Source organism: Lontra canadensis, unplaced genomic scaffold (assembly GCF_010015895.1).
Source record: "Lontra canadensis isolate GAN:19392208 unplaced genomic scaffold, GSC_riverotter_1.0 scaffold108, whole genome shotgun sequence".
In the NCBI taxonomy this organism is placed as follows: domain Eukaryota; kingdom Metazoa; phylum Chordata; class Mammalia; order Carnivora; family Mustelidae; genus Lontra; species Lontra canadensis.
Genome location: NW_022631102.1, coordinates 2736812 through 2749200, shown reverse-complemented (window position 1 = coordinate 2749200; position 12389 = coordinate 2736812). Strand labels below are relative to the sequence as shown.

General features: G+C 50.4%; 1 protein-coding gene across 5 annotated transcripts in view; it reads left to right on the top strand.

Annotated features, from left to right (window-relative positions):
• The window catches only part of PPP2R5C (protein phosphatase 2 regulatory subunit B'gamma), a 120241-nt gene extending 115846 nt beyond the window's left edge, over positions 1-4395 (top strand). For 4 of the 5 annotated variants that reach the window (XM_032839577.1, XM_032839580.1, XM_032839581.1 and 1 more), the window contains one exon: positions 3868-4395. In XM_032839577.1, coding sequence (XP_032695468.1) covers positions 3868-3999 — 132 coding nt within the window. In that variant the 3' untranslated portion in view covers positions 4000-4395. Of the gene's footprint in view, positions 1-1653; positions 1727-3867 lie in introns of those variants that run through there. The other variant, XM_032839578.1, reaches the window with a different exon arrangement.
• Positions 4396-12389: the final 7994 nt, after the last annotated feature.

Here is a 12389-nt window from a genome sequence, read left to right as displayed (position 1 = left end):
ATTAAGAGAGAGAGAGGGCATGAGCGGGGAGAAGGTCAGAGAGAGAAGCAGACTCCCCACAGAGCTGGGAACCCGATGCAGGACCCTTGGATCATGACCTGAGCCGAAGGCAGACGCTTAACGACTGAGCCACCCAGGTGCACCACCACCTTAGTTTTTAAGTCGTGTAGACCTTTCAGCAATGGACAGGAAACTGATGGTTCATAAGCCAGTTCTGACACATTAATTATTTGGGGTTTGAAAGTTTGGGGGGGGGGTTTAGTCCATCCTTGGCCCACTGAAGGTCATAATTAATGCTAGGAAAAGAATGGCCTATGTCCAAAACGTAAAGAACACGTAAATTATGGTCTTATTTATGATTCCTCTATGAGGGATCAAGTATTTGATCCAGAAGGCAAATCGAAATAGCATTCTCATCGTGAGTGGGAAGCGGCCCTGGTTGATCCGTCCCGTGCCCTCGGCGGTGTGCATCTTTCCCTGTAACACAAAAGGCTCAGTCTCTACTCATGCACCCACCTGGTTCTGACTGACACAAGGCAGACAGGTGGTTCCTGGAGAACTCCTGTGGCGTGTGTTTCCGTGACTCTTGCGAGGTGATGTAACTAACTTTTCTGCATAATAATTTCTTCGATCTCTACAATCACGCTCCTGAGTTGAAGACTCAATGGCATTAAAACACCCGTTCTCAGGGGCGCCTGGGTGGCTCAGTGGGTTAAGCCTCTGCCTTCGGCTCAGGTCATGATCCCAGAGTTCTAGGATTGAGCCCTGAATCAGGCTCTCTGCTCAGCAGGGAGCCTGCTTCCCCCTCTCTCTCTGCCTGCCTCTCTGCTTACTTGTGATCTCTCTCTCTCTGTCAAATAAATAAATAAAAATCTTAAAAAAAAAAATCCGTTTTCCCCAAATTAATGTGATCCCAATCAGAACCCCAGCATACTTTTTTTTTAATGACATACGGATTCTAACATCCACACGGCAACACAAAGGACCCAGAATAGCCAAACAACTTTGAAAAAGGAAAGAACTGGAAGACTAATACCATCTGATTTTAGGGCTTGTTGCGGATTTTGGTGAGTCCATTGAATCCCGCCCCATTTCAAGCCAACTAGGTGAAGGTATTTCTAGTGCAGTCTCATAGGTATAATATTTGATATAATAGACTCTCCTGAATTTGAAAAATGTTGGAGTCCTATATCCTGAAAATCCCAAAACCATCGTTAAAGCAAAGAGAAAAATACCTCGATGCGGGAGAACTTGATGTGCACAATTTGGAGACCAAATCACATACAAAGTTATAGCTAAAAATTAAAGTCTGAGTATTTTCAGGGCCCTTTTAATTTTATCTCTGGCTAATTTTATTTTCCAAAAATAATTCCACATTTCTTTAAAATGACTTGAATGTTGGCCAGGATGGGAGACATGGGAGAGGTAAATGGCAGAGGAGGGGAGGAAGTGGGGTACGGTTGGTTGGAATTCTGTGGAGAAATTAGGTATTGACCTGTCAGAGCCATAATTTGCATTTTTATTTTGGGGGAGGGGGGTAGGGAGGAGCTTGTCTAACCCTCCATGGAACATCCAAAGAGAAGTAGGAAATTTCATGTGAATGACATTTATACCGGAGACGTTTAAAATGTTAACAATTCTCATTTTTAACAGTCGGTCGGGAGAAAAGCAGTGTCAAGCACGCAGATAAGGAAGGTGTAGAGAGACGGAAAGGTGGGCAGTGAAGGTACTCCTTACTCCATACATAGAGTGTGTTTAAGGCTTGTATGCTTAGGACAAGATTTGACAAATAATGCTATGTACCTGAAGTATTTTCCCTTTTCTCCCTGTCATTCCAGCTGCTGATGGTAAAGACAAATCTGGTCCCTTGAGACATTTTGGGGGTTAGCTGTGTCCTCAGCTGCATAGTAAAAACGGGCAGGATTATGTTTACCCCCTTTGTGTCCTGCTCCCACTTCCTATATGGAAACTCAAGCCTCGTAGATCTGCCCACACGCGGCAGACGGAGGCCGTGCCTCACGCTCCACCTGCTTACCGCGTCGGCCCACGGCCCACACGCCCCCGCCCAGCCTGCCCCTTCGGGGTGACCGTGCGCACGCCCTGTCGTCCTTCCCCGCCTGCTGTCTTTCTGATCTTTCTCCTCTTGTCACGCTCTGCCTGACACCCCAGTCCGAGATGCCCGCGCAGGAAGCCCGGCGCGTCCGGCCCACTGTCCTCGCAGATGTTCCCAGGTCCTGTGTGTTCTCTGCATTTGCACTTCTGGTTCCAGTTCCCCAGTTTCGACCGTGGCCTTTTTCTGCTCACGTGTTTCTTCTCCTCGGAATGCCTGTTCGAGCAGGGGTGAACCATACCGAGTCTGTGAAAGTCTGGGTTTGGCTTGGCTTCGCTTGGCTTTGTTTTCAGAGTAGAATTGTTCCCTCTTGGGTTCCTTGTGGGCCAAAAGCAAACACGCCCGGCGCTGTGCCCCTCACAGCCCCCTGATGGGGGTGCTTCTCCCGAAGCCGCCGGCACTAATCCCCGGGGGCAAAAAGCCAGACTCCCGCCTCTCCCATAAATGAGTGTGAATATTCACGTCACATTTCTAGAAATATTCCCAGAACATCACACAAGGCTCTTTCTAAACCTTGATGTCCCTGCCTTTTCCGCAGATAAATCTGCAAAGAACCCTGAGAAATACTTAGCTCTGCAAAAACGTGAACTTTCCACGTTTGGCTTCTGTGGGTTCTAGAATTGCTTCTAAAAGCCAGGAGAAGTGTACTTTACGCGGAGGTTAGATATCCCCAGACTCTGAGAGGTGGCTGTGGTTTTGTCCCTTTTGTTGTCAGACGATTGACCTGAAATGAATTTCCTCTGATAAGGCTTTTGTTCACTACCACGGAAGTCAGTCCGTTCTCTTTAAAGTCTGTCTCGTCCATGGAGACGCCAAGCAGAAGCGCTTGCTTCTGGCTGAAATGTAGAGCTAATTGGCAGCCCTCTGGTGCCTTCGCTGTGTTCAGATGATTTCCGTGGCTTGTCTTGTTTCAGAAATACTGGTACGGATGCCCTGGCCCTGCCCCGAAACCGACTGACTTGTTCACCTGTTACTTACGGGAACGGGTGCCTTCGGTATAAACACCCTGTATCAGCACCCCCACCCCGCTTCTGTAGCAGACACCGTTCTCTAAATCCTTGTGCAAAACTAGGATTCTTTTTTTTTTTTTTTTTTTTTTTTTTTTAAGTAAAACCACAATGTCCTAAACCTCAGGAAGACAATGTTGTGGGGGAGGGAATCTTTTATTTCTTACTCTTAATACTAGGAAATTTCATGTGCATAATTAAGTACCATTTTTTTGAAGTTCTAGCGGGTTTGTTCCCCGAAGTGACCCACATAATGCCTCTTACTCTAAGGACCTTTTTTTCAAATTGAATAGACGTTTTGGACCTTTTCTTTAAATCCAGTTTCAATGTGGTTTTCATTCATTGTTTTTATTTCCCTCCAGAGGAAATTTCCACTTTCCGAACGGCTTCTGTAATGGCCATGGCCACAAAGATGCCTTCAGTAGCATTCACTGCAATGGGGTTTTGCTATTGAGGACATTTCCTAGAACTGGTGAACTTGCAAAAAACAGAGGTACCGAGTACTGGGTACGGAAATACACTTTTCTAGGAACCCAAACTGCCAGTGTTTTGTGCACACCGTCCTTCCCACTAGCCGCTAGGCCACTGCCGGTGGCCACGCCCGGTTTGGGGCGCTTGTTCCTCCGTCGGCCTCAGAATGTGGGTGCTGGGCACCCGGCTCACGGCTGCCCTTTGACTTAGCACGCAGACATGAGCTCCGTCCTCCGACGGCTTCACTCGTAGCCAACGCCGCTGCCTTTGTAATTCCAGGCCCAGAAGGATCTGAAGAAGGACCGGCCTGCCGTGCGCCGCAAGTCGGAGCTGCCTCAGGACCGCCACACCAGGAACGCCTTGGAGGCTCACTGCAGAGCTGACGAGCTGGTCTCCCAGGACGGGCGCTAGCCCCCCGGAGGACCGCTGCGGCCTGGGGGTGCCTGTTCTCTCCCGGATTCTGTAGAAAGTACATCCTTTTTGTGCCATACAAATCAGTTACACTCAGAGTCAGAGCTTTCTTCGACCCCGTTCTGTAGGCAATAATGCACTTCTGCCTCAGCTCGCGATTAGGAGTTCAAACAATGGTGGCTTCTCGGAGGGGTCAGCAGAGCCGAGGGCTGCCGGCCGCGTCCCCCGCGAGTGGGCCCAGCCCCGGCGCAGCCCCCGTAAGACTGTTTCCCAAAATCAGAGCTAAGGAGAGCACCCTGGTCATCCTCTTCACGTTCTACCCAACCGGAATTCGTGATCATTTATACAAGTGGTTCTATGGTAATATCACTGTTCTGCAAATCAAAGGAACACTTTAAAAAAGTATTACCTATTTCTGAAGACTTTACAAACCTTTTCCGTTGTTTCTCCGTGATTGTTAAGCCAGTAGCTTTCTCTCTCTCTCTTTCTTTCTTTCTCTCCTCCTCTCTTTCTTTTTCTTCCTTTCTTTTTATCTCACTGAGATGGTTATTTGCTGTCCTCGTTCTAACATGACTTACTGAGAAAAGTGACATGACAATCCTCGGCCGCCGTGTTTTCAGATGGTATCTCTTTCCTTTGATGGGTGACATCTGTGCGCTGTCACTTCTTTTGTGTACTGCTAAAGCCATATTTCCAAGCCAGGGGCCCAGCACCAGGTACCCCAGGAGTTAAGCTCACAGGAGAAACTTACCTTAAAAGAGAGCTTTCTCTGCCTACCTTGACTGGAATTGGAATTTTCAAATGATGTGTCCCCCCCCTCTTTTTTTTTTTTTTTGTTTGTTTGCAGACTTTTATTTTCTCTAAACATTGTTGCCCTTTCACAAGGCTCTAGAATTAATAAAGTTATCATCTCTGAGAATCCATTTTCTACATTTTATAAAAGGTCAGAACGAGATCATCTTGAGTCGGGCCAGATCTTGGCCCATCACGAGCTGCAGCCTGCCTCTGGGCGGAAAGTAACAAGAGTGCCCCGGTCCATGCAAGGCGCCGCCCTGGTGTCCCCTGGCTGCCGGGACGTGGTCCCCAGGCGCCAGTGGGCAGTGGTGGCGGCAGTGCGAGGGCTTACTGTGACCCTGTCCAGGTGAACAGAGCACACATTATAAACACCTCATGAGGGAAATACAGCTTCTAAGTCCCCATTGGTCTTCAAATGCTGCTATTAAATTTCACGGACTTCCTTGCATGTGTCTAGCTTTTCGTTTGGAATGGAAATAGCACGAGGAGAAAAACCTCTACCCTTAGTGCTTCGTCTGCTCTGTATCTCTCTCAGGGTGGCCCGTGTTTTGACTTATTTATCCTGCTTGAGAGCTGTTGGAGACGTGTCCCTATTCTGAACAAATGACTCTAGTTTCTCTTGTCTCTGGCATAAGATGAGATTAAGTTCATGTTAAATGTCTTGATGCATAAAAAGATAAAACATGGCTTCTTTTATTTTAATCGAGGTCTCGGGTGTCCACGGAAACGTGGAAAGCAGACACGGTTCCCCGGCCGTGGTGCCTGCTGCCCCTGGTGTCACTTACGTCCACACACGATGTTGATTTCCTTGTGTCCCTGGAGGAAGGTCATGGGGGGTGGGGGGGGGTCTGGGCTAGGAGCCAAGTCAAGTACTAACTAAAAAGATTGCCCCAGCTGAAAGTGGGAAAGGCCACTTTTCGAGAAGAAACACTTCCTGAGAAACTTGACAAGTAATCTATCCATTTTACCATTATGAAATCTATAATTTAAAAAAAGTTTAGATGCCTTTTCCTTTTGAAGGAAAGAGGGTGCTTTTTATTGTATAAAGCAGCGTCTTCTGTATTTTGATATACCATTGTTTGAACTTCTGTCTTTAGCTGATAGATTCTCAAATATCCTTGATTTTGGATGTTTAGTGTGTGTGAGAGAGGGTTCTAGGAAGACTCTCTTCTGCCCTAGGTAAAAAGCAAAATATCCACAATTTGGGTGACTGTATAAAGCTCAGCCTGTAAGAACACCTTTCTGTCTAGGTTTTATTTCTGCTCTTTATTGAAGACAAACATTCACCAAAAAGGGGGGGGGAGTTTTGAGAGAGACTAATTTTCTTTGACAAGACTATTATTTAATATTTTGGCCTATTAAAGTTTTCCTAGTTAGTACTCCGATTCCCTGTGCTAATTGTTCAACTTACATATTATTATATAGATACACTGTTTATTCTGTACCAAACTGATTTCAAACAGTACTACATTGAAAATAAACCGGTGACTGTTTTTCTTCATAAAGTTCTGCGTTCGGCATCTTCACTCTTTCCAAAATGTATCTGTACATCAGAAATGTCACTATTCCGAGTGTCTTTTTAGTGTGGCTTTAGTACGGCTTCCTTTTAATATTGTACATACATTGTATCTTTGTTTTATGGTAACAAGTAATAAAAATGTAGACTTCATATTTTGTACAAAATGTCCTATGTACAGAATAAAAAAGGTTCATAGAAACAGCAAAAATAGGTAAGTGGCACAATTATTTTTCTTTAGAGGATATCTGTAACTTTACGCTCTGGTGAAATGTTAAGTACCTACATATTTTTTAACATTTTGTAATTCAAGACTTTTTGTTCTGACATTGTTTATGAAGAGAAAACTTCATACACGTGCCATTTAATATGCTCTTTTATCCAATTTAAAAAAAAAAAAAACCTCTAAAAATGGTGTATTATATGGACTAAATAAAGAACATGTGAATTTTATTGCTCATCATGAAACTAAATTTAGCCATGGTGTCAGGCCAGCCGGGCCTGGCGGGTTAGCAGGCCTCCCCTCGGGCAAGAGGACATCCTCGCTGGGGCCGACGACCGGGAGACGGGGAGCAGAGGCCCCAGCCCAGCGTCCCCGGCTCACTCTGTGAGTTCGTGGCTCACCTCCCTCGGGGAATAAAGTAGGGGTGCCTTTCTCCGCCCCCACTCATCTTTGAGGAGGCAAACGTGAGTCAGAGCACAATTTATAGAAATGGAATTATCTGAGCCCGAATCATGATGCTTAAAATGATTCTTGAAAAGAAACCAGTGTCTTGCAGACAGAGTAGAATCACAGGGAATCCGAATCCAGGGTCTCAGCTCACCCACCCCCTTCCTGATGGGGAACCTCAGTCTCGCTGAGGCTGAGAGCGAAAAGTCAACAAAGGGGGCCAAGACTCAAGGTGTCTCCTTGAGCCATTGCCACAAGCCACCCATGTCCTTGGCCACCACGCTGGGTCGACATTCCAGCAGGCAAGAGGTGACCTGTGCACCTCCGTACCCGTCTCCATCACATGGCCTCCCAAGGCCCTCTTCCTGGTGGGGAGTACGGGACACGTGGCTCTGGAGCTGGGGCATGTGGCAGGGCTGAGCCCATGGTCACTCTGGGGCAGTTCGGAGAGCCGCACGTACCCCACTTCATGCAGGACACCCTAAATGTGGCGCCACTAGGAGCTGGCCGTGACCTCGGACCAGGCGTCCCTTGCCTCCCATCCTGGAATCGGGGAAGCGCCGTGTCTGGTAGCATCTGTGGGTCGGGGACCCCCGAGGGAACTCAGGAGGTGGACGCACGCCCCAAGCCCAGTGTCGCACGGCTCCTGTGTCAGGCTGGCAGGTGGACCCCGCTCTGTGCAAGCAGCACCTGCCCCGGGGCCGCTGGAGGCGGTGCGGGCCCACTCGGTCCTGGGGCCCACTCGGTCCTGACGCCCACCGGAGCCTCTGCCGCGGGTCCCCTCCTTGACGGGTGAGGACGGGCACGCAGAGGACAAGTCACTTGCCCGAGGTCACAGAAGTACCGAGTGGCGCCAGGTTTCAGCCCACGCAGCGTGGCCGCGGAGTCACCCCCGCGCCCCCCTCCCCTCGTCACACCGGAGGAACACCTGGGTCCCGCGGAGCCGGGGGCGCGGGGGAGGGGGCCGCCAACACGCGGGAGGGCTTCTGACCGTGCCCTTCACTTCTGGAACTGGAGGAACCTGCAGACCAGCCCGTCCCGCGGCCCTCGCACACGCTGCAGAAGCTGCCTCCGTAAGCTTAGGGTTCGCCATGGTTTCACGAGTCAGAAAACCCCGACGCGTTCTCCAGCTTCAGCCCTTTGCACACCACCGGCTCGCGAGTCAGCTTGGGAACCCCGAAACGCGTCAGAACCTCCGCCGCCCTTTGTTAATACACGTGCTTTTACGGAAGAGTTCACTTCGGGGGAAAAGTGGGCTCCACGATCCAAAAGTTTGAAATCCACCAAGACTGACTTTTTTAGAGAAGGAGATGGGAGGAGGAGAGGCAGACGGCACCCCGCTCTGGCCCGCAGGCTCCGGTCTCTGTGCTTTTTACAAAAGCGTGACGAAAATCGCACAGCACTTTGCGGGAGTGGAGGAAAGAATCTCTAATTCATCTTTTTTTTTTTAAGATTTTATTTATTTGAGAGAGAGGACGAGCAGTGAGGACGGACAGAGGGAGAGTGAAAGAGAAGCAGACTCCCCACTGGGCAGGGAACCCGATGTGGGACTCGATCCCAGGACCCGGACATCATGACCTGAGCCACCCAGGTGCCCCCCGAATTGATCTTTCTTCTGATCAGGGGAAACACGGCCTGGTTTCCTCCTGTGGGCCGTTAGAAACAGCTCGCCAAATTTCACCTGGAGCTGAACTCAGCTTCGTGGTTTATTTTATAGGTTGACACAGAACCGATTACTAGTCAGTCACAAGAATTTTCTGACCCATCTTTTTTTTCCCCAGTTTTCCTGAGTTGCACTCGGCACTCAGCTGGGTGTCAGTCCCAGGCGCAGCGGACTCACGCAGTCTTGTGAAATGACCACAGTAAGTCTAGTTAACCTCCGCCTCCTGGCTAAGTGACCCCAAAGAAAGCCACCCAGGTTCCTGTAGTGAGAGCAGCCAGTGAGAGACACTCGGGTGAACACCCCATTGTCTGGGGAGCAACAGCGAGCAGGAAACCCACAGAGCTTCGAGGAACCCCTGGAATCAGGTACGTTCAGGAAATCCCTTTTATGCAGTGGGTCTGGTCCCGGAGGCGTCTCATGGAGGTGCTCGATCTCTCCCTGTCTCTCCCACATGTGCACCCCGACCCGCTCACGCCGGCACCATGCACAGAGTTGGGCTGTGGGTCCCTGGGCGTACTGGGGGGCCTGGGCACTTAAAGTGTCATGCTGAGGGGTCAGCCCTAAGGTTCCCTGTCCGCCTCACTCAGGTGTGGTCACCTCATCAGCGCCTTCGTTACTGTCTCCAAAATGCATCTTGGAGAACTCGGCCTCCAGTGGAATGTGGATGTAAGGGCACCTGGTAACCAGCGAGGGCCCCTTTCCTCCGGGGTTTTCTCCTGGAGCCCCTCGTGCCGCTAACGCACGGCGGAGGAGTGTACCTTCCCCACATGCCGAAGGAGAGGGGTTTCGTCCTCGGTCATGAAGTCAGCCCAGGGTGAGCATGCCACCCGAGGCTCGGCCACCAGAGCAGGGATGCCTCCTGAGCAAGAAGGGATCCTGAGGCTGGGTCTCTCGCAAGCCGGAACGCCAGGCACAAAATTCAGGCCGACTCCCAAGGCCACATTCACTGGCTGCTCTCGAGCTGAAAAGCAAATGGCATCTCTATGAAGTCCTACCATTCCATAGGGCGCCTGGGTGGCTCAGTGGGTTAAAGCCTCTGCCTTCAGCTCAGGTCATGATCTCAGGGTCCTGGGATCGAGCCCCACATGGGGCTCTCTGCTCAGCAGGGAGCCTGCTTCCCCCCAGCCCGCCCGCCTCTCTGCCTACTTGTGATCTCTGTTAAATACTTAAGTAAAATCTTAAAAAAAAAAAAAAATTACTACCATTCCATGAATTGTTTTCTTTTGTTCGACGCTGTCAAAATCCAGACGATTCTGTGGCGTGAGTTTGTGCTGGGAGACCCAGAGGTTGCTTCTTCCTGAATCATGTCCTCACAAGTTTCAAAAAGACCAGGATAAAAAGCCCGCCACGTGGAGTGACCCGTGAGTGAAGCCCCAGCGCGAGAGCAGGTCAGGGTCAACCAGCACGACAGACAGAGGAATGGGCTTACAAGAGCCTGCGGGCGGCCTGGTGGCGCCAACAGGGATGGCCAAAGGGCTGCTTTCACGTGGGGGACGTCCCCAAGACCACCATGGGTGCAGTAACTCCCTGGAAGGACCCAGAAGGAAGCAAAACTGCTGTACCCTTGGTCACCCTTTATGACCACCAGGGACACAGGTTAAGGTCCGCAAGAGGAAAGGCCGCCTTGGGCAGGACCCACTTGCCCTCTCCCTAAGGTCACTCCTCCTGCCAGCAGCTCCACATGCGTGGGGCCAACCAGGGAAAAGCCCAGAGAAGAGTGTGGGTGGCCGGGGTTTCAGGGGGACCAGTCACACTTACAGGGGACTCCAGATGCTGGGCTGACAGTGCAGTCCACAACCACACCCCAGATCCCGATGTTACTGTGGACTGGCCGGCGTGGCCTTAAGGCCCCAGGGAGACAAAAAGCGCCATCTGGCAGGACTTCCCCAGGGCTCGGGACGGCCTGCCAGGAGCTGGGGCAATGGCCAACCCTCTCCTGGGCAAGGGCATCCCTTCATCACACCACAATCCTCGCAGACAGGGAGCTGTAAGTGCGGAGAGGTTCACTCACAGTCAAGGGCACAGCCAGCAAGGGCACAGCCACATGCAACCATGGGCAGCCAGCCAGAGGAGGGGCCCGTTAACCCACTGAGAAGGTAGAGGATTCGGAGACAAGGCTAGCAACCTGCTGGTGGAAAAAGAACAGACCCTAGAACATATGCACGGCTCTCGGCAGCCCTGGGGGGAGCCACTCAGTACCCTGAACTGGCTAGTATTCAGCGTCAAAGGGAGGTAAACACGGGAGCCACACCTCACGTTCAGGCACGTTCACTGCTCCACTGGCCCCGGGTTCCAGCAACGTCAGGGCCCAGGCAAAGTCTCTAGAAGGCAGGAATCTCAATCCCATTCATTCATTCACAACGTAATGGATACCATGGGCCCCCTCCCCAAATTAGAATGGAGTCAATTAACAGTCATTGGTGTCTTCTCCTACTAGCATTTTCTCCAGCCTGGACACTGGCATGACTTCAGGTCCCAGCAGGCACAGCATCGGTGAGGAGACCCAGGGCCCCAGAGGCTCCAGCAGCATAGAGCAGAGCCTGGACGGAACCCGCATCCCCCAGCTCCCGGGGGCCAACGTGGTCCCAAGGTGAGACCCGGTCTCCAGCTAAGTGACGCTGGGCCAGGTGTCAGATCTCTGCTGACCAGACTCGGGCCCCCATCACCAGTCTGCACACTAGTGCTGAGCACGACAGTGCCTCCATGTCCTCATCACAGCATGACAAACGGCCAACGGAGGCCGGTCCCTCAGAAAATGAATGGCGTTAAAGCCTTATCCTTTATCGAACGTACTTTCCCTCCTCTTTGGGTTCTAAACTCTACCTTCCCAAACCGGCAAATGTTCATAGTAGTTTCTTTTATAATTACATACTTGCAAACAGTTGGCAATACAGTGCCCCCCGCAGAAAGTGTTAATAATACAATAGTGATTGGCCTCCTGACCTGTGAAATCCAGAATTCTAGAAACCTTGGTCTACCTCAAAGCCCTTGTTTTACAGAAAATGAAGTCAGCTCAGAGAAAAAAGCCCCTCACTAGGGAGTGCTACAACCCAGCTGGTTGGACATGGATTTTTGGGGGGTTTTTTTTCCCAAGATTTTATTTATTTGAGAGAGTGAGAGCATGAGCAGGGGAGGGGCACAGGGAGAGGGAGGGAGAATCTTAAGCAGACGCCACACTGAACATGGAGCCAGATACCAGGCTCAGTCTCACGCCCCTGAGATCATGACCTGAGGTGAAATCAAGAGTTTGATGCTCAACCCACTGAGCCGCCCGGGAGCCCCGGGTTGGACGTGTTTAATCAGACCTCAGAGCCCTGGACTTGGGGCAGTCCTTTCTGCATTCTTTCTAGGTTGTGGAATTTTTTTAAATGTCTCTAGGAATTGCATATTCAAAAGATTTATTTGAGATAGATAGTGAGCCTCTTATGGGAACATTTTCACTTTACTAAGTAAAAATTCAGATATTTCCCAAAGAGAAAAATTTTCCCATATCAAAACCTGAGTTTCTCAGAACACTTGGAAAAAGCCTTTGGAATCATTTTCAGTCTGTTGTAGAGGATGGACCAGAAATGCTCAGTCATCCGTAGAAACGCGTTTTCTGTCTTAAAAAAAAAAAAAAGTGGGGGCGCCTGGGTGGCTCAGTGGGTTAAGCCTCTGCCTTCGGCTCAAGTCATGATCTCAGGGTCCTGGAATCAAGCCCCGCGTCGGGCTCTCTGCTCAGCAGGGAGTCTGCTCCCCGCCCCCTC